At 39.2% G+C, this 26330-nt stretch overlaps 1 protein-coding gene across 1 annotated transcript in view; it reads right to left on the bottom strand.

Moving 5' to 3' along the window:
• The window catches only part of DOK5 (docking protein 5), a 98031-nt gene that overhangs the window by 53496 nt on the left and 18205 nt on the right, over positions 1 to 26330 (bottom strand). Inside the window, exon 2 of the mRNA XM_029070112.2 lies at positions 1628 to 1735. Within this exon, the coding sequence (XP_028925945.1) occupies positions 1628 to 1735 (108 nt within the window). The remainder of the gene's footprint in view (positions 1 to 1627; positions 1736 to 26330) is intronic.

Raw genomic sequence — 26330 nt, 5'->3', positions numbered from 1 at the left:
AGTACTTGGGAGAGAATGATATAACAGTGTTGTTAGACATGTTCCCTGCCCACAAAGACCTTACAGTCTAGAGGGGGATAGAGACATTAAAATCAATTACAGATATGTACATAAGTGTTATGGGGCTATAAGAGGGGTGAATAAAGGGTACGCATCCAAGGGCAAGGGTGACACAGAAGGGAGTGGGAGGAAGGGAAATGATGACTTAGTCGGGGAAGGTCACTTGGAGAAGATGTGACTTTAAAAATGCTTTGAAGATGGGGATAATGAGTGAGGAGGGAGTTCCAGGCCAGATGTGGGATGTGGGTGAGAGCTGGGTGACAAGATAGATGAGATCAAAGTACGGTGAGTAAATTGGTGGTAGAGGAGCAAAGTGTGTAGGCTAGGTTGTAGAAGGAAATGGTGAAATAAGAAATAAGGAGGGGACAAGCTGATGGTAAGGCATTTCTGTTTGATACTGAGGTGGATGGACAACCCCTGGATGTTCCTGAAGAGTGGTAAAACATGGACTGAACTTTCTTAGAAAAATAATCTCCTGGCAGAGAGAAGTATGAACTGGAGTGGGGAGGTCAGTGTGGAGACTGATGACGGAGGGATATAATAAGTCTTGGATGAGTGTAGTAGCAGTATGGATGAGGAGGAAAGGGTGAATTTTACCAATGCTGTTAAGGTAGAACCAATAGGATTTGGTGACAGATGGAATGTGCGGATTGAATGAGAAAAATGAAGTGAGGATAATGCCAAGGTTACAGGCTTGTAAAATAGGGAGGATAGTTTGTCTACATTCATTCATAGAGAAGCAGTGTGGCTCAGTGGAAAGAGCATGGGCTTGGGAGTCAGAGGTCGTGGGTTCTAATCTTGGCTCTGCCACCTGTTTGCTGGGTGACCTTGGGCAAGTCACTTAACTTCTCGTGCCTCAATTCCCTCATCTGTAAAATGAGGATTAAGACTGTGAACCCCATGCGGGACAACCTGATTACCTTGCATCTACCCCAATGCATAGAACAGTGCTTGGCACATAGCGCTTAACAAATACCACCATGATTATTATTATTATTCATTCATTCGATCATATTTACTGAGCACTAACTGCATGCAGACCACTGTACTAAGATCTTGGAAAGCATAATACAGAAATAAAGAAAGACTAATCCTGCCCACAATGGGCTCACAGAATAGAGATGGGGAGGCAGACATCAATACAAGTAAACAGGCATCAAAACAAATAAATAGGATTATATATATACGCAGATACACATTAAGTACATAATGCATAATTATGTATACATATACATAATCATGTGCACAAATCTATGTATAATTATGTATACATAAGTGCATGTAAGTCTATAGTGATGGGAAAGACAAGGGAAGAACAGGGTTTGGGTGGGAAGATGAGGAGTTCCCGTTTGTACATGTTGTCCTCAAATGAAGAAGAAATTCTACGTTTGAATAGGAGCTAGGCCACAGTTTCCCTAAGTCATCTGCAAAGACCATATCACTTGCTAAAATGTTCATTCCTATAAAATAAAGATATGCTCTTATCTAAATATAAAGGCAGGATTAGTTTAGAATGGCTAATTCCCCTAAAGTTTTGAGAAAGTTGCAATAGGTAGTCAAACCTTACCTTGTGATAGCACCTAAAATATGCAGCCCGCTCATCTGAAAATTTCTCCAATCTTTTTGGACCTTTGCTTGAAGCTTTCTTGAATACTAACCAGCATCGTTGATATATCTGGAAATACAAAAGAGTGTGCTTGGAGTCACCTTGACTTGAATATTACTGACATTTGCATATAAATGCTTGCTTTTGATGTTTCCACCTGTAAATTATTCACGAACCATAACACAGATGTTGACTTGGGGAAAAAAATAGCTACTGGTATAATGGAAGGCTTTACCTCTTTTATAAATTGAAATGAAAAGGAAAAAGTGCAGATTTATTTGTGTTTTGATAATTCTGCTGCCTTGTTTAAGAAAATCTACTAGAATGTGAATATTTACTTCATCTTTATTGAAAAAATGAAAATGATAGTATTACACTTATAAGATGGGGGTAAAGGATCTATATTGTTTGATAAAAAGATCTTTTATTTTTATAAAGGTACTGAAGTATTACTGCAATTACACATGAAATAAAGTATTGGATCAACCTTTTTTTAATGGCATTTGTTAAGTGTTAACTATGTGTCAAGTACCGTATTAAGCACTGGGGTAGATACAAGCTAATCGGGTTGGACACAACCCTTGTCCCAAATAGGGTTCACAGTCTTAATCACCATTTTACAGATGAGGTAACTGAAGCACAGAGAAGTTCAATGACTTGTCCAAGGTCACACAGCAGAGAGGTGGAAGAGCCGGGATTAGAATTTATCTCCTTCTGACTCATTCATTCATTCATTCAATAGTATTTATTGAGCGCTTACTATGTGCAGAGCACTGTACTAAGCGCTTGGGATGAACAAGTCGGGAACAGATAGAGACAGTCCCTGCCGTTTGATGGGCTTACAGTCTAATTGGGGGAGATGGACAGACAAGAACAATGGCAATAAATAGAGTCAAGGGGAAGAACATCTCGTAAAAACAATGGCAACTAAATAGAATCGAGGCGATGTACAATTCATTAACAAAATAAATAGGGTAATGAAAATATATACAGTTGAGCGGACGAGTACAGTGCTGTGGGGATGGGAAGGGAGAGGTGGAGGAGCAGAGGGAAAAGGGGAAAAAGAGGGTTTAGTTGCGGAGAGGTAAAGGGGGGGTGGCAGAGGGAGTAGAGGGAGAAGAGGAGCTCAGTCTGGGAAGGCCTCTTGGAGGAGGTGAGTTTTAAGTAGGGTTTTGAAGAGGGAAAGAGAATCAGTTTGGCGGAGGTGAGGAGGGAGGGCGTTCCGGGACCGCGGGAGGACGTGGCCCAGGGGTCGACGGCGGGATAGGCGAGACCGAGGGACGGTGAGGAGGTGGGCGGCGGAGGAGCGGAGCGTGCGGGGTGGGTGGTAGAAAGAGAGAAGGGGGGAGAGGTAGGAAGACTCCCAGGCCCGTGCTCGTCTCACTAAGCCACACTACTTCTCAGTCTTGTCAAAACATGGATGTTGCAGTCTCCAGTGAGCTTAGACTTCCTAATGGGGTACACGCTCTTTCTGGCTTCTTTCTTCAGAGGGCTTAGGTGGCCCCCAGATAGCAGAGTCACAGTCCTTCTATTGCTAGTCTTGAGCCTTCTAAATATGCACTGAGGCATAAATAATTGACTGATCGACCAACGAAAGCCTTGAAAACAAAAACTAATTATCAGCAACATCAGGCGGGCTACTCTCCCTCCCCTAACCCCCTTTCTCTGGGACACTCACTACTTAATGCATAAAAGGAAAACTTCTGCAAAATGCCAACTCACTGTTGCAGTACCTAGATCCAGTAAACTTCATAGACGATCACCAGTTTTAATTGACAGCAGTACAGAAATGCTGGAAAATTATTGCAGAACCATATGGAATTTGTAAACTAAACAATGGTTTATGCTGATTCAGGAAATGTGGGAAATTCTTCGCTATTTCCTATAGAATTAAAAAAGAGACATCTTGCTTGTCTCCACAATCTAAACAATGGCACTTCACTGATTATATCATAGCACAGCAGAGACATCTACAAGAGCATAAATCTCGGCAGCTGCTCTGACCATCAGAAAAGTTCCAGTTGGCATTTAGAAATGACATTTGCAAGTACATTTTAGATAGAGGAGAAAAGGCTAGAGGCAGAGAAATATGTAAGGAGACAGTTAGTGGTTCAGCTGGAAAATGAGGAGAATGCACAGAAGAGGGAAATAGTGTAGAGGGAAATAGTGTAGAGGAAATCTGGCAGAAAGCCTAAATGTAAGTAACTGAGAGATAGGGGTCTAAAGGTTGATGCCAAAATTATGAATTTGTGGGATAGAAAGAATGCTGATAGTGCTGAAAATGATGGGAAATTCAGGAAGAGGAGAGAAATGAGGAAAAATGAAGAGTTCAGCCTTGAATATTTAATTTAATGCAATAATTACATTTAATTAGCCAGCTGGACATCCAGGTGGAGACTTCCAGTGGCAGGAGAAAAGATAAGATTGGAGAGAAGTCAGAGGGCAAGGTTGGTCCCCTTCTGTTCTCCATCTATACCCTCCCTTGGAGAATTTATTCTTTCCTAGGGCTTTAACTACTCTCTCTATGAGGATGATTCCCAAATTTATATCTTTCCTCCTGCTTTCAGGATGTTTTTACTTGGATGCCCCACTGACTCCTCAAGCTTAACATGTCCAAAACAGAACTCGCCTTCCCACCCAAACCATATGTTGCCCCAGACCATCTAATTAATGTAGACAGCACCACCATCTTCCCTATCTCGCAAGCTTGTAATCTTGGTATTATCCTTGACATCACTCTTATTCAACCCACATATTTAATCTGTGTCCCAATCCCATGAGTTCAACCTTCACAACATCAATAACATCTTCCCTTTCCTCTACATCTGAACTGCTGCCAAAGTAATCCAGATATTTATCCTATTCCGCCCTGATTACTGCATCGGCCTCCTTGCTGAACCTCTCTACCTCCCATTGCTTCAACTACTATCTCTATGTAGATTCCCAAGTCTACATCTTCAAGTCTGATCTTTTTCCTTCTCTTCTGTCCCTAATTACATGCTCATTAGTCAAATCAAGATTATCAAGGGTCAGTTGGTTTAATCTGAAGGAACGATGGTCCCATGCATTTTCAAAAATCCTGATAAGAATTGCTACAAATTATAAATAACAAGTAATAATAATGAAAGTTCATCTATCATTCATAATAATAATAATAATACGTGTCAAGCCCTGTACTAAATTCTGGGCTGGATACAAGATAATCAGGATCCATATGGCTCTCACAGTCTAAGTAGGTGGGAGAAAAGGTATTGACTACCTATTTTTCAGATGAGGCAGCTGAGACCGAGAAAAGTTAAGTTACTTGCTGAAGGTCATACAGCAAGTGAGTGGCAGAGTCAGAATTAGAACCCAGGCCCTCTGGCTCCTGGGCCATGCTGCTTCTCTAAAATCTTTATTAAAAAATTACAAATATTTTCATGAAGGATATATTTCTAAACAATTCAGCCCTTTGAATTACAGAGTAGCAAACATTTCAGGAGAAAACAAAAGTATATTCAGTAGCAATTCTCCACATCACTGGGGCAAAGCTAGATAAAAGTCTTTCCAAAAGTAGAATCAGAGAAGAAAATTAGAATGTCACTTTTAAGAAAGGTAGAGATATGAACTGTATGCTTGAGAAAGCACTCATAAAAGCAGAGAACATATTTTGTTGAAAAGGTCACAGAGGTGAAGAACAATACTGCATAGACAAGAAACAGGCTAGAATGTAGAAAATGGCAGAGTAAAAACGATGCTAGAATCAAATCTATATGTTAAAACACTGTCTAGCCATTAGCTTTATCTTATCTTTAAAAAATGAGATTTAGCATGAATAAGCAAATGTTCACAAAAAAATCCACTTGTACTATTTAACATACTCCCAGTTTGAATGTACTGATAATTTCTCTACATGAAATTTTCCTTCAAGAATTGAAATTTCTTCTAAAATCTAGATTGGCACCCTCCTAAGGTTCTCAAAGAATGGCCAGGAGGTAAATTAACATTAAAGGTAAGAATACAGAGTAAATGGATATCATTCTTAAAATATTTACTCCCCAGAGACAGAGACCTTTCTGATTTGCTTTCTGCGCCACACATATAATAAAGTCAGTCCATAAATATAATTTGGAGTCTGAAAACACTGTGGTTACTTTATTCAGGGAAGCCAAGATTGGCTTAAGGGAGAAACAGTGAGTTACATGCAACCAAATTTTCAAGTCAATTCATTTCTAACATAGATTTCTTATCCCCAAAATATAATGGGTGATAACAGTGGTAGTAAATAACATCTGTTAAATACTTACTGTGTGTCAAACACTCTGATAAGCACAAGATAATCGGATTGAACACAGTCCCTCTCCCACATGGGTAACACTGACTAAGTAGAAGGAAGATCAGGTATAGACACTCCATTTTACAGATGAAGAAACTGAGGCACAGAGAAGATAAGGGTAATGTAAAAAGGTCCACAAAACAGGAAAGGGGCAAAGAGACGTCAGAACCCAGTTCTTCTTGGGTTCTTGCTTGTATCCACCCCAGAGCTTAGTACAGTGCTTGGCACATAGTAAGCACTTAACAAATACCATAATTATTCTGACTCCTAGGCCTATAGTCCTTCCACTGGGTTGCCTCTTTTTGCCAATGCTTTGGAAAAAAAAAGGCTAGATCACCAATTCTCCTAAGATCCGGGAAAAGCAATCTGAACTATCTTTTGTTCCCAATTCCATTTACCATCTGATTTGGAGAGAAATTAAAACGTGGAAAGAGAGGAGAAGGAAAAAATTGAACAACGACAGTAACTATCATAAAACAGTCTCCACAAAACTATAGCTCTAACGTTGTTACTTCAAACCACAAAACAACCTTGACATGACTATGCTATTTTATCAGGCAGAGTTGGGGCCTCTTTTCCAGCAAGATCCTTTCTTCGCTAGGCAGATTTTTCAAAGTCAGATGGTAGTAATTAGCCATGGGCCAGGAGAGTCAGAAAACGTCTGAGCAAATGCCACAAGGACGTAAAACTTCTAAGGCATCTGGAATATCTTTCGCCCAAAGCCTGGCTAGGTATGTGACTTTTAGCATATGAGAGGGAGAGAAAGAAGAGAAGGCTGATGAGACTGAGCATCATTAAGAAGGCTAGGAAATGGGCAACATCGGCACCTAAAGGACATGACAAGCCAGGGATACAATGTGTCTCCAGTGGGATAACAGGGGATGGTGGACGGTCTCAGTAGAAAGAGGGGTACTGAATAAGAGCTGAAGTGAATTCTCCTCTGCCTCTGCCTGGGTCCTGGGTCCAATTCCAACCCTAATGCAGCAATGAAAATGACAAAGAAAATGGCTCCTAGACCCTGGGGATGATTCCCTGAGCCACAAGGAACTTCAAGGAGACACTGTCAATCCAACTGGCACTCAGAAGAGCCACAGTCAGTCAGCCTCTGGCCCTGTCCCCAACTTCTGAAACCACTGAGGGACTGGACATTTTAAATTTGCAGCAGTTCAGCAGTCAGAGATCCAATGTAGGACTTTGGGACTAGTGCCTACAGGCCAAGTTGCCCCAGGACAATTCTGATCCTAGGGACATCCCCTCCAGAGCTTCTCTGAACCCCAAGGACCAAAGCAATGTCCTCCTTCCTATCACCATCCCACCTTACAGTGTGGGGGTGGAGCAGAGGGCTGTGCATGATGATAAAGGGCAGGAACAGGCCTGGAATGTTGCCTAGGATGTAAGATTGTGCTGCTCTTCCCCCACTCCCAGCCTTAATTTAAAGAAATTAAAATGAGCTGTCAAAGTTATAGGCTAAACATGGTGAAAGGAAATTTCTAAATCCTATTCCAATTTTTTTCCTGCTCCCTCACTTCCTTTATCAGAATCATTTTGCAAGTAAAGAAGGTAGAGCTGAATGCGTTTTAACAGCCATTACTAATTAAATGCTGTCTTCAATCATACTGTGATACATACTGTGCTAAATTTATCACATCTAAGACTTAACTGGCTTTAATAAAATGAATATGTAGAGGTAAAATGTTGTGAGAAAATAAAATGGAGACATGAGTTCTTCTAATAGAAATAAATTTGAAATCTTGTGAACCTAGTTCCTTTGAAATAAAATGAAAGACCGCAGCAAGAATGTTCTAAGGGGAAATCAAGAAAGATAACAGTCAATTCTAGGAGAATAATCACAGAACCATGTTATGCAATGAGCAAAATGCCAAAAAGTAGAAGGGCCATTTCAAACTTGCTACAGACAGTGTGTGTTGTCTAAGCTAGCAATGGGAGGAAAATCCTAGATTTATTCATTTAAAAATAATTTATCTTTAAATTCAATGTCATTTGATCAATTTCAGTTTTTCAAAGAACTATTCTTAACACTTTTATTCCCTGTTCACTACTTTCCTAAATATATATAATCATTCAATATTGGTCATAGTTTTCTGGGTTCCTGAGTAATTAATAATGTTTAAAACATCCATCAGTTTTTCTGTTTCCTTCTGCTTTTATTGCACCTTCCCTGTTTTTCATAATCTTTTCAATTTTCTGTCAGTTGAATCACCAAATGCCCTCTCCTGCCATGAAATTGCAAACATAATCATATCAGTAAGAATGGTATTTATTAAGAATTGATTCTATGCCAAGCACTGTGCTAAGCACTGAGGTAAATAAGAGATAATCATAGCAGGCACAGTCCCTGCCCCAAATGGAGCTTAGCTCCAAAGAGAGAGGGGAAATGGGTATGTTATCCCCATTTTGATTGATTTATAAAAAACAAAACACACACAGGAAGGTTAAGAGACTGCTCAAGGTCACGAAGCAGGCAAATTGCAGGCTCACCTTTGAATCATCCACAAATAATAACTAAATATCAATTAATCTATTGAACCTATCCGAAATGGATTCTATCCAAAGTGCTAGAATGTAAACATCATGAGAGCAGAGATGATGCTTACTCTATGGTAATCTCGCAAGCACTTATTTCAGGGCTCTACACACAATATGTAGATTGACTAAAATGTAAACATCGCCCTTTTCATGAACCTGACATTTTGATTCCAAAAACAGAGAAGAGGGAGAGGAGTTTAGGTCTGTAAAATTCCAAAAGGAGTGGACATCTCTGCTACTAGTAAATACCCATCACAAAGTGAATAATTAAAAGAATAATCAACTGCTCCTTTTTGATTTTCCTAAGCTTTAGCTCTACTATATTAGTTAGATTAATAATAATGCCGCACAGTAATAATAATTGTAGCTTACCCAGTAGTATAAGAGAATGGAATTCACCAGTTCGCACTTTGTCTAAGTCTCACCTGGGTCTTGACGGGGGAAGATCTCTTTCAGGAGCAGTAGCGGCATGAGGAGATTCCGAGAACCCTCATCATAACATATCTCCCATTGGATTGTAGATCATTAATAGCATTTACTGAATGCTTACTATGAGTAGATTACTGGACTAAACACTTGGAAAAACAATACAACAGATTTGGGAGACACATTTCCCGCCCACAATCAACTTACAGTCCAGATTGGGACAGATATTAATATGAATACATAATTTATAACAAAAAATTTAAAGATATGTACCAAAGTGCTGTGGGGTTGAAGATGGGGAGATTATCAGATCTGAAACAAAAGCCAGGGGCATGCTATTTGGGAAACAACTAAACGTTTTTTACAAGTGGCTGCATTAGTGTAGTTTGAAATGTAACATGAAGTACAACACAAGGTAGGAGAAGACTCTCAATTTCGGTGGAAGCTAGAGGCCATTTTGTGGCTACCCTCCATCAGTAACCCAATAACCATGCTGGCATAAGTGACTATGATCTGCATCCTCTTTAATGAGCTGAGTAAGGGTAGCAGGAAAAACTCTTGCTTCCATGTTGCCTATCCAGTCATGCCTCGGAGGGAGGGACACTAGTTGCTGTAACCTGAGATTCTCTTGGAACCATCAGGAGTTTAATGGCCCAATGTTTCCTATTCTTCTGGGATACTTCCTTAGCAAAGTCCAAGTAATAATAATAATAATAATAATAATGGTATTTGTTAAGCGCTTACTATATGCCAAGCACTGTTCTAAGCACTGGGGGGTGATACAAGGTAACCAGGTTGTCCCACATGGGGCTCTCAGTCTTAATCTCCATTTTACAGAGGAGGTAACTGAGGCACAGAGAAGTGAAGTGACTTGTCTGAAGTCACAACAGCTGACAAGTGGTGGAGCCGACATTAGAATCCATGACTTCTGACTCCCAAGCCCGTGCTCTTTCCACTAAGCCACTCCCAGGCACAATGGATGGCAGTGGATGGGAATTTTTTTATTTATGCTAAGTAATGTGGTCCCTGTGTTGAAGCAGTCCCAGATGAAACACCCCATCTCGTCTCTTACTTTCCCTCTATCCATCCCTTTCCTCATATTCCCCCTTCTTCCAGGCTTTCCTCTACATGGTGTTACCTTCTCAATAGTCACAGCCTACTTCTCCCAGGGCTGCAGTCTAGCTTAGTGGAAAGAGCCCAGGCCTGGGATCTGGAGGACCTGGGTTCTAATCATGACTGTCATTCTCTGCTGGGTGACCTTGGGCAAGTCACTTAACTTTCCTGTGCCTCAGTTACCTCATCTGTAAAATAGGGATTAAATCTTCCTCCCTTTGTTTTAGACTGTGATCCCCATGTAGGACAGGAACTGTGTTCAACTTGATTATCTCATTCCTACCCAACTCTTAGTACAGTATCTGGCATGAGGGAAGCATTTAATAAGTATCATGAAGAGAATTTCAAAGCGTCATGTTCCCCATGGACATGCTCCCCCCGAACCAGTAGATCCACATATCAGTCCATTCAAAGAGCCACAAGGGTCAATCTTCTATCATGTCTTCTTTCCTCCCCCAATCCCATGAAGTCACTTCTCTACTGTAGCAGTCATGATTAGGCCACAGTGGGGACACATAATGGGCACCCAAGGCAGGAATTCACGAGCCAGACACCTCTGGTCAACTCTAACTATAAAGAAAAGCAATCACATCCTTTAAAAATTATGAAGGTTGTCTCAGTAACACTCCATTTCACTTCCACCTTTAGTATCAAACTCCTATTTTTGCTGGTTTCTTTAGTTTCACTACTACCCAAATATCTCTTAGGATATGAATTCTAGTTTACTGAAAAGAGGATGAAAATAACAATTCTAATTCTTTGCTTAGAAGATCAAGTTTGGTTGCTGGTACATCTCCCCCAGTGGTCCTTCACAGAATATTTAACAACAAAACACTCGACAGGTTACATGGAAAGGCAACATAAAGATCTGCAAAATGGTCTGATTTTTTTAGAATGCTGAATACTGTTCTCAGGGAGCTCTTTTAACATGCAACTTGCTAGTGATTAACACAAAGAGGAATAATGACCTGTGCTGATCACTGCCCAGTTCCCAGGTCTTCATCTCCAGGAGGAATATTGTTGAGCGATCTTTAGCCAAAAGTGAATAGAAAAGGAAAAATGGATTTGATGTTTAAGTACTTAGAGGCGAGGCTGATAGATTAGCTTGTCAGCTGGTCAATCATATTTATTGAACGGTTACTGTGTGCAGAGCACCCTACTAAGCACTTGGAAGAGTTCACTATAACAATAAATTGATACATTCCCTGCCCACAATTAGCTTATGGTCTAGAGGATGAGTTTACAGTCTAGAGAGCTTGGTGTGTTTTCTCCTCAGGGTGCTACTCTCTGGGTGTCTCCAGATCCCTTCTCCTCCTTTTTACACTTTAGATAGTTAGCCCACTGTGGGCAGGGATTGTCTCTCTTTATTGCTGTATTGTACTTCCCAAACACTTAGTACAGTGCTCTGCACAGAGTAAGGACTCAATAAATACGAATGAATGAATGAATGAATGAATGAATAGTGAACCCCCTTCCCACCTCAGGAACAGGGTCCATGCCTAACTTCCACTTGGGTATTCTTTCCCATTCTAGTGCTATGCCCACGGTAAGCACCTAATAAAACTATTATTACAAATAATAACTAATTTCAAATTATAGCAGTCTTGGGATTTCTGCTTTTGTTTATCCTTCGATTCTGCTTCACATTAATACCCACACTATTATCTTGTGGACTTTCGGATAAGAAGCTTTATCTATCCTCTTCTCTTCCAGTTGTATTCTGATTTCTCAATTTCAGTCTTATTTAAAATGTATTGATCTGTTATAAATATACTTTAATTTTTTTTGCTGTCTGACATTTAAAAAAGGAACAGGTTAGCACTATTAAGAGGGTGTAAATCACAAGTTAATGCATTATATCTGTTGCCAAATTGTACTTTCCAAGCATTTAGTCCAGTGCTCTGCACACAGTAAGCGCTCAATAAATACGATTGAATGAAATGATGAATAGAAGACAGAGCCTACACACAATTCCACAGACTGTTTTACTGCTGTTAAGGAACACATTTACAACATGTGTATACATCAGACTGTTGAGGACCTCCTGCCACCTTTAGATTGGCAATATTTTTAAATGTTTCAGGGCAGGTTATGATTCATTAATTCTAGGATGTGAAGACCCCAAATACTAGTGAAAAACAAATGAAGGAACTGAAAGCTCTATTAAATAACATAATTTACCTTAATGCATTCAGTTGCCAAATCCCTAAACCTGTTTGCTAAAGCAGACAAGCATCATCCTTCATCCCTAAATATGTTTCCTAGTTGAAATACACTCCTGCAGTAAACACAATCTGATCTTCATCTTTACTAGCATCATATGTATTGAATTCAACATATATTTAATTCATCCAAAAACGTCCTATTTTCCAACATCTGATTTCTAACAAGCCCTAAACTCCACAATATGTGAGATCAGTATTAATGGTTATTTTCTGAAAACCCACTGGGTGCGATGTATTAAAGTCTTGAGAATGTACAAGAGAAACACATGACCCATTCTTTTTGCCGAAAAGGATCTAATGGGGGAAAGAGACATAGACATGTTTACAAGTTTAATAATATGAATAAATAGTACAACTGCTTATGAATATATACCCAGTACTGCTGTGGAAGTGTATATATATAATATTATATGTAATATTATATATATTATTTATATATATATAATATTATATATTATTTGTATTAATGTCTGCCTCACCCTCTAGACTGTAAGCTCATTTTGGGCAGGGAACATATCTTTCAACTGCTGTACACCCCCAAGTACTTAGTACAGTCCTCTGCACACAGTAAGCATTCAGTAAATACCACTGGTTGATAAATATAGTGAGGCTTAGCCTAGGTATGAAAGTTCCCATAGGGTTTGCAAGTTTCTGATGTTTAAGGGGAGAACTTGCTGGAGCATATCACATCAAATAACAAATCCCAGTTTGGGAGTCTGTTCTTGGATTTGAATATAGACATGAATGCCATTTGAACAGATGGCAATGAGGACACCGGTGTAGGATTGCTTCTCAGAGATATTAAGGGAATCAGAGCGGTGACACTGCAGATGATTCAAAGCGTAAAGAAGTTTAATGAAATTCCAGAGTATAGAACATATATTTATAATGTCTCTAAAAAATAAGAAATGGGGAAGTTAAAATTTCAAGTGGTCAGCTATTAATCAGGAGGTATTTTTAGAGCAAATTTGCAGCATGGGGAAGAATAAGTTAAGAGAAAATACAAAATAATACAAAATACAAAATAATACAAAAATACAAAATATTACACTCTCCTATTCTGACTAGATATGTAAGCTTTTGAGAAAAAATTGGATATATTTTGATATTTTAAAATTGTCTTTAATATTTTGCTTTTGTTCTCCAGACAATCTGTTTGGGGAGGGAAGACAGAAGATAAAGGGATATAAACATGCAAATTCTGCACAAAAGAAGTATGATTTGGGCATTATTATCAGAGCTACTTATTAGCTTTAAGCTCCTCTAAGGCAGGGATGATGTTCTGGATTTCCTTGAGTGGCTGGTCCAGTGTGCTGCATGTAGTATTTTATAAATTGTGGTAATGTTATGATGATGATGAATCAGAAATCACCAATATTTGAAAACCTCCCCAGATCAGCACCGAATTACACATGAATGATGGAAAATAAATGTCACCTTCAGAGAAACATAAAAACCTAAGAAATGACATTACTTAGTCAGACCAATAGTGCATTTAGCAATTTATCTGACGATAGCAATAGAATACTTAATGGACCCATGGGATGGTTGTCTCCATAATTCTAATGCTTAGGGATGTACCACCTAATTCCTAACTTTTCCTCTCTTTTCCTACAGCCGTTCATCTTTCTCTAATAGCTCTTTATGGATCGCTTGCCCATGAGTTTATCCAAACACTTCTTAATCTACTGATATTCTCACCTTTCTAGCCCAGCCACTGCCTACGTGACCATGGACAAGTCACTTGACCACTCTGCCTCAGTTTCCTCACCTGTAAAATGAGGATTCAAAACATGTTCTTCCCTCCATCTTAGACTATGAGTCCTGTGGGGGGCAGAAATTGTGTCTGATCTTATGGTATCATACCTTAGGACAGAGTAAGAGTTTCACAGACATCCACAGTTACTATTATTTAAAATATTTTAATAATTCATTTATTTATGTATTTCATTTAGCAACTCTCAGAACTTTAGGAAGCCCCCTCCCCCAGTAATTTGTAGAACTTTAAATCATTTTTAAATTTATGATGCTTGCACTTCGGTGTATCTTTTAGACCCTATGCCTCTGTCAGTTTAACTTTTGGTTTGGTTTTATGTTTGTATATTAGGGTTTGTCCTTTTCTCTCCCACTTCACTGTTTGATTATAGTGGTTTGGTTTGCTCTGAGTTTGAAAAATACTACAAATTTTCTGGAGCTCAGAGCAGGTCTAATAGGGACAGATGGGAGGAGGAGGAGGGACTTTTGGGAAAGAGAAAAAAGAGATGGAGAAAACAAAGGGAGTCAGAGGGAGACAGGGATTACAGCAGGAGAAAGACATGTGAGTTGTTCAGTCATTACTTCTATCATTACAAACCTCAGTATTGCTTGTAGCTGTTCCCTTTGTTTACCAGCTCTTGGGATCAACATCTTTTACCTGATCAACAAAAATGAATGCTTTTGCTCTGAATATGCATTAGGTGGAAATCCAATTAATTTAGATTCCACTACACCTGTTTTTCAGCTCATAGAGCTTTATTTTTAACAGTGCCATCAACAGAACTGCCTGTATATTTTCATTAAAAAGTCTATCTTCAAAAGTAACACCATCTGAGGGAGAGGAAACAGGCAAACTATCAACCCTGAAATCGGGTATCATCAGATCCAAAGGAAAGCATATAAGAAGCGCATCGGTAAAAGTAATTAGGTTAGCTTCTTTTGAGACATTTTCTCCTATTTGAAGATCACAGAATGTAGTTCCCTTAATTGAACATAGCAGACAAATGAAGGGAAAAAAAGATTTAGGTAGTAGAAATTATTATAATAAAAACAAGTGAAGGCAAAGGTTGGCATTGTGCTGGTATAGCAACAAGGAGGATTACACATTTCAATACATACACTTATGCAATAAAATACATTGGTTTCTCATTGCTTGGCACAAAAGATGGAGATATGATCTTCAAAACAAATTGTGCCTGCAACCAGAATGCACGATGCCGGTATTAGCCTTCAAAAACAGACCCAAGCAGTACTACAAACTGGAAGACAGTTATTTAAATCATGGTGATCACCATTTTATCAGGGCCTAATATCCCAGAGGTCATGGAAATGGATAATACTTACTATGGGCTAACATTAACTCATGCTCCAGTTTATAGAACAACGATGCTTATAATACAGCACTCCTCTGTTGTGCTAAAGGTACAGCAATGTACTCTCTGTTGTTTTAGTATTTTACACTGTCCTTTCACTTGTTCTTGCTTCCCAAAGAAAATTATTCAAAGGATAATTTTTGAAATTAATTCATAAAATAAAAAGATTTTGATCCAAAAGAATATGAGTCTAGATCCTTCCAATGTAAATGTACTCCAGCGCTACTTTAAGAAAAGAAACAAGCCAAACCTGGGCACCCTTGGGTCATGGGTGACACATAACCGTTGCAGAGAGAGAGAGGGAGGGAAGAGAAACAGTGGGAAAGGAAGAAAGGGGAAAAAGGAAAGAGTGGGAGATGAAAACAGAAGAATAAGGAAGAGAAGAAGAGGGAGGGAAAGAGACTGAAGAGGGAAACAGACGAGAAAGAGAAATGGGTGGAGAGATGTATGATATCTGCTTGTGGGAGAGGTGTTTATGTGTTTGTTTCTGTCTCTCCATATTTGTCTTTTGCTGAGTTGTGCTGTTGGTTCAGTGGAAAGAACACTGCGTGGGAAATCAGGGGATCTACATTATTCTCCGTAGTCTGTAGCCAGAATGAAGGTGGCTAAAATAGAGATCACATATGCAAGTAATACGTTAAATAAACCCTTGGCTGCCTAATTGGCTTGCTGCACTTCATGCCACAGTGTGAACCTGTTCAATAAGAACAAGAGTCTGCAAATGATACTGCCTAAGTCACTAAGAGCATGGCTCAGTGGAAAAAGCCCGGGCTTGGGAGTCAGAGGTCATGGGGTCTAATCCCAGCTCTGCTGCTTGTCAGCTGTGTGACTTTGGGCAAAACACTTAATTTATCTGTGCCTCAGTTACCTCATCTTTAAAATGAGGATTAAAACTGTGAGCCCCACATGGGACAACCTGATCACCTTGTATCCCCCCAGCACTTAGAACAGAGCTATGCACATAGTAAGCACTTAACAAATACCGTCATTATTATTATCAGCACTAGAATCTATTCTTCTGTGAAGTCCCAGTACCGAGGTGATCTCTAGTAATTATTATTATTGCTATTATTATTATTATGGTACTTGTTAATTGCCATGAGCCAGGCACTGTACTAAGGTATGGGGTGGATATAAGCAAATTGGGTTGGACACAGTCTCTGTCCCACATAGGGTTCACAGTCTTAATCCCCATTTTACAGATGAGGTGCCTGAGGCACAGAAGAGCGTAGTGACCTGCCCAAGGCCACACGGCAGAGAAGTGGTAGAGTCAGGATTAGAACCCATGACCTTCTGACTCTCAGGCCTGTGCTCTATCCACTACACCATGCTGCTGTTGTGCACCTCCCTCCCTATTTTTCCATTTTCTTTCTCCACTCTTGTCCCCACTCTATGAAAGCCACATTGAGTAATTTTCTTTGGTTCGATTTGATGATCCTGTAGCAGGTTCCCTGTCATTTTCCATGTTTTACTGGAAATTTGCAACTTTTTTAGTAGTGTCGTGGAGCCCATCAGCCCACGAAGAAGATTGTGTTTGTCACACCAACTTACCCCAGGGTTTTACACCTGAGTTTGGGGTGCTCAACAAGACCAAGGTCATCCAAATTATTACTAATAACAGAATTTAACTAAGCAATACCCATCAAGACTTCTCTCCTCCTACTACTTCCTGAGACATGCAGGTTGCCACCTACAACCCTGAGGAAGAGAAATTCTATTCTAATTCAAGGGCATTCATAATTAGATAGTCTATAAATAAAATGGAGCATTAAAAAAGCATCAGCTGGCAGTAATTGACATTTTAGTTATATATGTGTATATGTAGTGGGGACTTTTTCTTCAGCTCAGATATTTAGTGCTGGCTTTTAACAAAGCTCCTTGTGGTGAAGACTCTTGTTGCAGATAATATTTCTAACTTCAGCATGGTTAAAAAAAAATTAAATAAAGTAATTAAAACCTTATTCATTAGAAAAGAAGAGCTGACTTTTTTTCTCTTCGAATTCTGGAACACTTCTGGCTCCTTCAAAATGCTTAAAACCAACTGCAGCTGTGGGGAACGGCCCAATAGCAAGGAACAGCTTCCCGAATTTGAATTTTGCTAATCACTCTATTAGAAAATAATTATCCAAAAAGAAAGAATAACCATAAGGGGAGCCCAAGGCAGTGCAAGAATCAGATTTAAAAGTTCCTCTTTTAAACTACTAATTACCTCCAAATCTCAATGTAGCTCCTATAAATCAGGTCATTTAAAAGGACAATGCCTTTACTGAGAAGGCCTAATAAGAACAAAATGTGGTTTTGTGCAAAATTTTTCTTCAAGGATTTTTAAAGGCATTAACATACTAATTCTCGCATCATTCTTTCATGAAGATTGCTGGCAAGTATAATTAAATTTCATAGAATAAATTTATACCTGGATTTTCTTCTATTCTCCATCTCTACCCACTCGAACTCCTTCACTCCCATTGCTTCAATTACCATCTCTACGCACAAGATTCCCCAAATCTACATCTCCAGCCCTGATATCTCTCCTTCTCCACAGTCTCATATTTCCTCCTGCCTTCAGAACATTCCTACTTAGATGTCCTGCCAACACCTCAAACTTGAATGTACAAACTCCTCATCTTTCTCCCCAAACTGTGTCCTTCCCTTGACTTTCCCATCCATCACTGTAGAAGGCACCACCCTCCTCCCATCTCATAAGCTCCTTGTTGTTATTGTTGATTCATCTCTCTCATTCAATCCACATATTCAATCCATAATCAAATCCTGTTGGTTCAACCTTTACCGCATCACCAATATCTTCCTCATCCTCTCCATCCATACCTCTACCGCATTAGCCCATGCACTTATCTTATCCTACTTGGATTAGTGCATAAACCTCCTTGCTGAACTCATGTTTCTCCCCACTGAAATCCATACCACCCTCTGCTGCCTGGATCGCTTTTCTACTAAACACAAAGGTGCCACGTACTCAGAAATAAGTAGCCGACCCTATGGTATTGAATTGATCTAGATCACCTCTAGCTAATTCTACTTCCTGCAAAACTGGCTTCCTTTTCCTCTGAAGAAGCACTACTCCATTCACGTTGGAATTTTGGCTAAAAGTAAACTAAGGAAGAGGGGGAGAATAAATATAAAACCCTTTTGGGTACAAATAACATCAAATTTAATCAATTAGTTGAAAAGCTGTGGATGAAGAGTAAAGGAATACACTCGGAACCCAAGTCTAACCATTAGGAAAAAATTCATCCTTTGAAAAGTGAAGGGTTCATTTAACATGATAAACATTTAGGTAAATATTCATTATCATTGATTCAAACAGTTATCTTGCTATCGCTGCCTAACAGAGAAAGAGAATAAGGAGTCTAATCCAAGGCCAGGACCTAAAAATCAATATATATTTATTCCACAGCTACTGCTGATTCTTTATCTGGTCTTCAATATATCAGTTAACCTCAGCAGGATGCTAAGGATAATAACCTCATACACCAATTGATGAGAAATAATTATTTACAAGTGCAAATAATTTTGCATCTGAAAGGCTTTATTTAAGTACGTTTTTGAAACAGAAATACTATTATCATGAAAAATGAAAGTTACCCCGATTGCCAATTTCTATAACTGGGTTGGCCAGATGATTGTATAGCTCTATTGTAATGCAAATATGACCTATTTTGACCTTCCATGATGATTGTTTTCATAAACCTGCATTTAAAGAAAAAGAAAAATTCAACAGGTGCCAAATAGACCAGGATTAGTCTGGATCAAAAAGTGTGAAAAAATGTTGTACAGAGGGAAAGGGGCATAATAGCTACAATTGTTTTGTATTTTGCTTTTAAAAATTGGCAGTACGAAGATTTTGGAGTCTGAGCTATAGGAACATAAAATTATTCCTGAGAATGAATAATCAATTCTATGGATATGATATTCCTGCAGTCCATACTGACTTGGCTTACAGTGGAAAAAAGGTAATTCAGAAGAAAGAGTACAATTTATCTCTGGAATTTTTACAATAAATCTTAACAATTCTGTTCTTAATAGGCTAAAATGAAGTGACTCCTAACACCCACTTTTCACTTTACTGTATATCCATCTGCTATACACCACTTTTTGTAATCGAACAGAGTTTCTGGATAGGTAGAAAACAAATCGTCTATAATAGTAGTTTACTTAAATGAAACCAGATAGTGTTTTTCATCTATTTACATGCTGATTTAGAGCATCTCATTTAATAAAAATCAATCTCCATTTCCTATTTAAGTTTTTATTACAACACTGAGGGCCATATTTGTCTCTGGCAATGGTTTTCTTTGCAAGCCAGCTTAAATTTAACTCAGACATACATTTCACTAGCATTATGTAATCAGACCTGATTCTGTCACCTAAAAAAGGCATATAAGGAATCATTCCATTAGAATCAAATTTTGAGAGTAGAATGATCTTTAGCCTAAGAGGTTTAATACAGTCAGGAAGTACATTTTACTCTTCCACTCTTCCCCTTTATCCATTCTTTGGTACCTTTGAAAAATAGAATGAGTTAAACCTACAGAGAAGAGGAATGGATTACTGTCAGGGAATAAACTCCACAACTTCATGGGAGTAACTAAAATACATGAAATTATTCTTTTTACCATCTCAGGGCAATGTTCAGTAGCTTTGCCTGATTCCCAGTAATCTGACATTCTTGTATTCCTCAATTTAGGTGATCTAGAAGTTTATTTTCAAGTACAAATTTTATCACAACAGACCGCAATTAATTTAAATCATTTTTCTTTTAATTTTTGACAAAACTGAGAGTTGCTTGTGGCTCTGGCTAATACAGGATTTTGCTAGCTGGGAAACATCAAAGAGGATTACAATTTCACCAAAAGTACAAATCTTCTTGTGACCTAAAGAAGCAGCACTTTTGGGCCTGAAACTTCAAATAACAGACTTCGTATCGGCCAACAATAAAGCACATCTTTAACTAGAAGTAAAAGAAAACCCAGCACACTTTATCAAGAGTTTACTTTGCGCTTTCGAAAGCTACCGCTTGTCTGGGTTTCTTTCCACCATTCTTGAAAGCTGGACTAAAGTCTCTCTGCATCAAAAGACTGTGCAGCATATGAAAGCAGTGACACGGACAGAATAGACGGGATTCATTTGGCTCTTTGGCCTCTAGAGCTTCAAAAGTAGCTCCCTGAGTGCAGCAGGTCCAGCGGGGCAAGGAGTAAAATGAGTTTTGCTCTCACTGTCATGTGATTATAACTAGGGCAGATCAAAAAGTCAACCAGGATAGAACTAGAGGCCAGGTTGACACAGAGAGAAGAGGGTCGGCAGTTTTCCAGTATTTGGCTGTTTTCGATTGGGTGATTCTCACTATTAAACTGCAATTCCTTCTTAAAATACACACAGATAAGATCATTTTACTTAAACCAAAGAGAGAAGCCATATGGAGTAGTGAATAGAACATGGGCCTGGGAGTCAAAAAGTCATGTGTGCTAATTCTGGATCTTCCACTGTCTGCTGTGTGACCTTGGGCAAGTCACTTCACTTCCTCTGTGACTCAGTTACCTCCTTAGCTAAATGGAGAATGAGACTGTCAGTTACATGTCCAGCAGGGACTGTGTCCAACCTGGTTTACTTGTATCCACCCCAGTGCTTAGTACAGTGTCTGGCACACAGCAGTAAGCACCATTTCCCTCTGCTCCTCCTCCTCTCCCTTCACATCCCCTCAGCACTGTACTCCTCTGCTCAACTGTATATATTTATTACCCTATTTATTTTGCTAATGAAATGTACATCGTCTTGATTCTATTTAGTTGCCATTGTTTTTACGAGATGTTCTTCCCCTTGACTCTATTTATTGCCATTGTTCTTGTCTGTCCGTCTCCCCCGATTAGACTGTAAGCCTGTCAAATGGCAGGAACTGTCTCTATCTGTTCCCGACTTGTTCATTCCAAGCGCTTAGTACAGTGCTCTGCACATAGTAAGCACTCAATAAATACTATTGAATGAATGAATGAAAGCACTTAACAAAAACCAACATTATTAACCATTGATGATGGAATAATAAATTGGATTGCAATCCTGATCATTAGAAAAAACCCCAACATTTTGGACATTAATTATCAGAATTATCTGTCTATGTTGCCACAATTAATCCCAGATCTGCCATTTTTCAATGTCTTCATTCTTTCTTATCTGATGTGACCAACTGGCCAAATCAAACCTTAGGAAAATTTACAGGTTCAGTTTTTTGTTTTTTGTTTGTGATGCTTAAATACCAAAATGAATTTAAAATCAATATAAAATGCCAAAGGAAGACTAAGAAGTATTTTTTTTAGCATGTGAGCTGTCAGTCAATGATCCATGTAAGGGATTCACATATAAGGCAGGGCCAGGTTTTCACCAATAAAGGGAAGAATTTCGATAATTTTATAGCTAATCGAAGCTAAAGAGCAACATTTAATTGAATGTTTTATCTAAAAACACTAATTGGCCTGAACTACCCAGATAATTGCCCCAGTTGTCCCTTTTAGTAAAGTGTAGACTTGTCCTTGGATTTGTCCTGAGGGTGAAAAAAAGTGCAAGATTGCAAAGGAGCTTATTCGAGATAGATTTGGGAAGTCACTGTGTAGAAGGGAAAGCTACAGCTGTGGAAGTGGATGAATCCCTTGAGGGAATGAGTGTAAAGTGATAGGAAAAGGAGATCCAGAACAGATCCTTGAGGTACATCCACAGAGAGAGAGAGAAAATGAAGGAGAGTTAATGAAAGAGACTGAGAAGTGGACAGAGAGATGAGAATTGTTTCAGTAAAACAGGTTAGATAGCGTTTCCTGTAGAAGAGAGTTGTTCATTCATTCAGCTGTATTTATTGAGTGCTTACTGTGTGCAGAGCACCGTATTAAGCTCTTGGAAAGGACAATTCAGCAACAGAGAGAGACAATCCCTGCCCACAATGGACTCACAGTCTAGAAGGGGAGAGACAGACATGAAAACAAGTAAACCGGCATCAATAGCATCAATTTAAATAAGTAGAATTATAGATATATGCACATCATTAATAAAATAAATAGAATTACAGATATGTACATACATACACACAAGTGCTGTGGGGTGGGGACAGGGGTAGGGCAGAGGGAGCGAGTGGGGGTGATGGGGAGGGGAGAGAAGCAGAGCAAAAAGGGAGCTTAGTCCAGGAAGGTCTTCTGGAGGAGGCAAGCTTTCAGTAGGACTTTGAAGGGGGGAAGTGTGCTAGTTTGGCAGATTTGAGGAAGGAGAGCATTCCAGGCCAGAGGTAGGACGGGAGCCAGCGTCGATGGTGGAACAGGCAAGAACGAGGCACAGTGAGAAGGTTAGCACCAGAGGAGCAGAGTGTGTGTGGTATTGTTCAGAATACCAAAAGAATAAGAAGTGTCAAAGATGATTAGAATAGTTACCCATTACATTTGGCAAGCAGGGCAACATTGTTGACTTCAGACTCTCGCCCTGTCAACTGTAAGCGACTCGTAGATATGAATCACGTCTTCCAACCCTCTTGTGTTGTGCTTTCCCAAGCATTTGGTACTGGGCTCTGCACACAGCAAGCACTCAATAGATGCCATGGATTAACTGATTGAGAAGGTGTACCTTGTATCTACCCCAGTACTTTGGGTGATGCTTGGCACATTGTGAGCACTTAAATATCACAACTATTATAATTTCTAATAATTAATTTTAAGATTAATTAACACTAGTCTCTTGGCTCTTTCACGAATTAGTTGTCTAAGTATTATAATTCTTACCATACCATTGTTCTGAAATACACAGCAGTTCTTGAAGGCAGTTAAATAAGGCCTACCACTAGCAGGCACTATGGTACAGGCATTCCAGACACACGTTTGGCTAGAACATGACAGCAGACTAGGGAATATTCTTCTGACAATGCAGTTCTGTCTGGATATAGCACGACACATTGTCCAAAACAAATGTGCACATGTGTGGATTGGCAGACAGGGTAGAAATTACAATATGAGTTTTCCTCAACACGAGGCTCTGCGAGAAAACAACCCCCAGGTTATAGGAGAGCTGGCTACAATGTGGAATTCTTTTCTGAGGAATTAAAAAAAGAAAGAAAGAACACAAGAAATCTTCAAAGTTTAAATTTTTAAAAGAGGAGATGAGGGCAAGCCTGGGGCTACTCAGAGGTTCTCTTTCAAAGTAAAAATGTAATCATGAACTCCAGAGGATACCTTAAAACTCTGTTGGCAAATCCAAAGAAGGCACCTAATGTTAATGCAGAAAGGAGCCAAGGAGGGCTTCAGAGCCTTAAAAAAAATAAGGAAACCAAAAAGAAAAATCCGCTGTGACATTTATCAGGGCCATGTGGAATACACAAGACCATCCTAAAAAACCAAATCTTAAGGCCATTAGGAGGAACACTGATAATATCTAAGAGGAGAAAGCTCTCTCAAATAATCAAAGTTCAAATCACTAAGGATTTTGGCACAAACTTTAATTGCACACAGCAGAAAATAAGTATTACCATCACTTATGGTAGGGTTTCAAGAGGCTTTGAAAGATCAACTAATCTATCCCTTTGTTCTCAGGGAAAACTCACATTTAAACCCCCTTTAAATCTTTGCTGTGCTTTGCCACAGAGGCTTGGCCTCTGAAGAAATGATCCAGAAACCTGCCAAAGGTTTATAGCTAACCATTGTCTGGAAGTTATATCATTTCTGTAGCTCTCTTATCAAGAATGAACCTCTGTCAGCATACAAACTAAAAGATTTACACTATCAGTTTAGTTAGCAAATTGTAGTTCTTTCACCTTCAATAGCTCTCTTACCCTAATTTTTTTAATATTGTCCTACTTCAACAAGTGACAGCATTTCAGTGAGAAATTAAACAACTGGAAAACATCACAGTTTCTCAAAACCCATTTGGTAGAACACCACTCTCGAACTGATGAAGGTGAAAAATAATAATTAGGTAGACCTATTATTAGATTAGCTGACTGTTGTTACAGACATTACATAAACAATACAAAAATGGCAGAACCCAAGCCCTAAATTGAGAAATCAAGAACTGAATGTTTCATAATCTGCTTATTTGTAAAATTTAACTGCTCTTGACAGTCTGCTGGATTTTATTTTCCTCTAATAACCATTTAATGTTAGCGTGTTATAGAATAAATGATGCATTATAATGTTCTTGGTGATTGGAGGATAGTGGCAATATAAATCAAAGTTGTTTTATGTCAGGAGACTTTCCCCTGGGGATGAAGTCAAACTTCTTTCTCATTCTCTCAGTAAACAAATTTATGCCCACTCAAATAAAGCTCTTGATATTTTCTTGATAAACACATATCTCCAGACCAACAGAATTAAAAGTACCTGTATTTACTTGTGTTAATACAGAATTATGGAACAATTTTCTACCAAAATAAAGGTATACATAAAAGAATGAAATCTAAATAGATGGGAGTGATCTCAGTGATATTGAGGATGGACTTGTGAGCCGGTCAGTGGTGTTTACTGAGCAGCTAGTGGGTAACTAGCACTGTCCTAAGCACTTGGGAAAATACAACAGAAACAGTACACGTGTTCTCTGCCAACAAGAAACTGACAATCTGAAATATTTCCATGGCATTTATTAGAGAGAAGATGATAATGGTTAGAAGTGAGTATTTCTGTCAACCTCCTCGTTGCCCTTTAGACTGGTCTACTTAACCAAAACCAATCCAGGAGGTACACAGCTTCCCAATTCAAATTCCCAGGTTAGATAATTTGATCAATAAGAGGAAAAATGAAAAGAATCCATTATGAGGTAGAATTAAAATTCTGGAAAGCCACATTGAAAAGTCCCTTCTGATTCTCATCTGGACCCAAATGAAGTATTTTTGTCATCTATTCCAAGCTTTCAGACTCACTCTTCAATGTAACATGCTTTGAGCCCTCAGACCAGGATCAGACCGAGACCGAGAAGCAGTGTGGCACAGTGGAAAGAGCACGGGCTTTGGAGTCAGGGCTCATGAGTTCGAATCCCAGCTCTGCCACTTGTCAGCTGTGTGACTGTGGGCAAGTCACTTAACTTCTCTGTGCCTCAGTTCCCTCATCTGTAAAATGGGGATTAAGACTGTGAGCCCCACATGGGACAACCTGATTCCCCTGTGTTTACCCCAGCGCTTAGAACAGTGCTCTGCACATAGTAAGCGCTTAACAAATACCAACATTATTACCAGGATCACTTTGGCCAATATGAGTGGACGAATTCTAGAATGGGTTGGCCAGTCGGTCTTGGCACAGTCAGCATACAGAGTCTCAGATTTCCAATATAATAATAATAATGGCATTTGTTTAGTGCTTACTATATGTGAAGCCCTGTTCTAAGCGCTGTGGGGGGAATACAAGGTGATCGGGTTATTCCACGTGGAGCTCACAGTCTTCATCCCCATTTTACAGATGAGGGAACTGAGGCACAGAGAAGTAAAGTGACTTGCCCAAAGTCACACTGCTGACAAGCAGCAGAGCTGGGATTTGAACCTATGACCTCTGACTCCCCAGCCCGTGCCCTGTCCAATGAGCCACACTGCTTCTTTGTATAATATAACACAATATATATATATATATATATGAAACACAATATAGCACTAGCCCTAAAATATATATACTTTACTCAGCCACCCAGGTCATTTTTCTATGACAATGTTCTGTGCACAGGTCCTCAAGGTCTTCTAAATATTGCCCATCCCTCTCTGCATCAAGCAGAACTCCTGAACATCAGATCTGTCAATCTGCTTCTCCTCACTCTTTTCCCACTGCACCACACTCTACTATCCTGCACCTCGCATGCTTTGTTCTTCTCAAGCCAACCTTCTCACTGTGCCTTTTTCTTAATTCTCAGGCTGCTGATGTCTTTCTTATGCCTTCCCTTCTAGCTGAAAC

The sequence above is a fragment of the Ornithorhynchus anatinus genome, chromosome 8 (genome assembly GCF_004115215.2).
Source record: "Ornithorhynchus anatinus isolate Pmale09 chromosome 8, mOrnAna1.pri.v4, whole genome shotgun sequence".
NCBI classification, from domain to species: domain Eukaryota; kingdom Metazoa; phylum Chordata; class Mammalia; order Monotremata; family Ornithorhynchidae; genus Ornithorhynchus; species Ornithorhynchus anatinus.
This window is presented reverse-complemented; position numbering and strand designations above follow the sequence as displayed.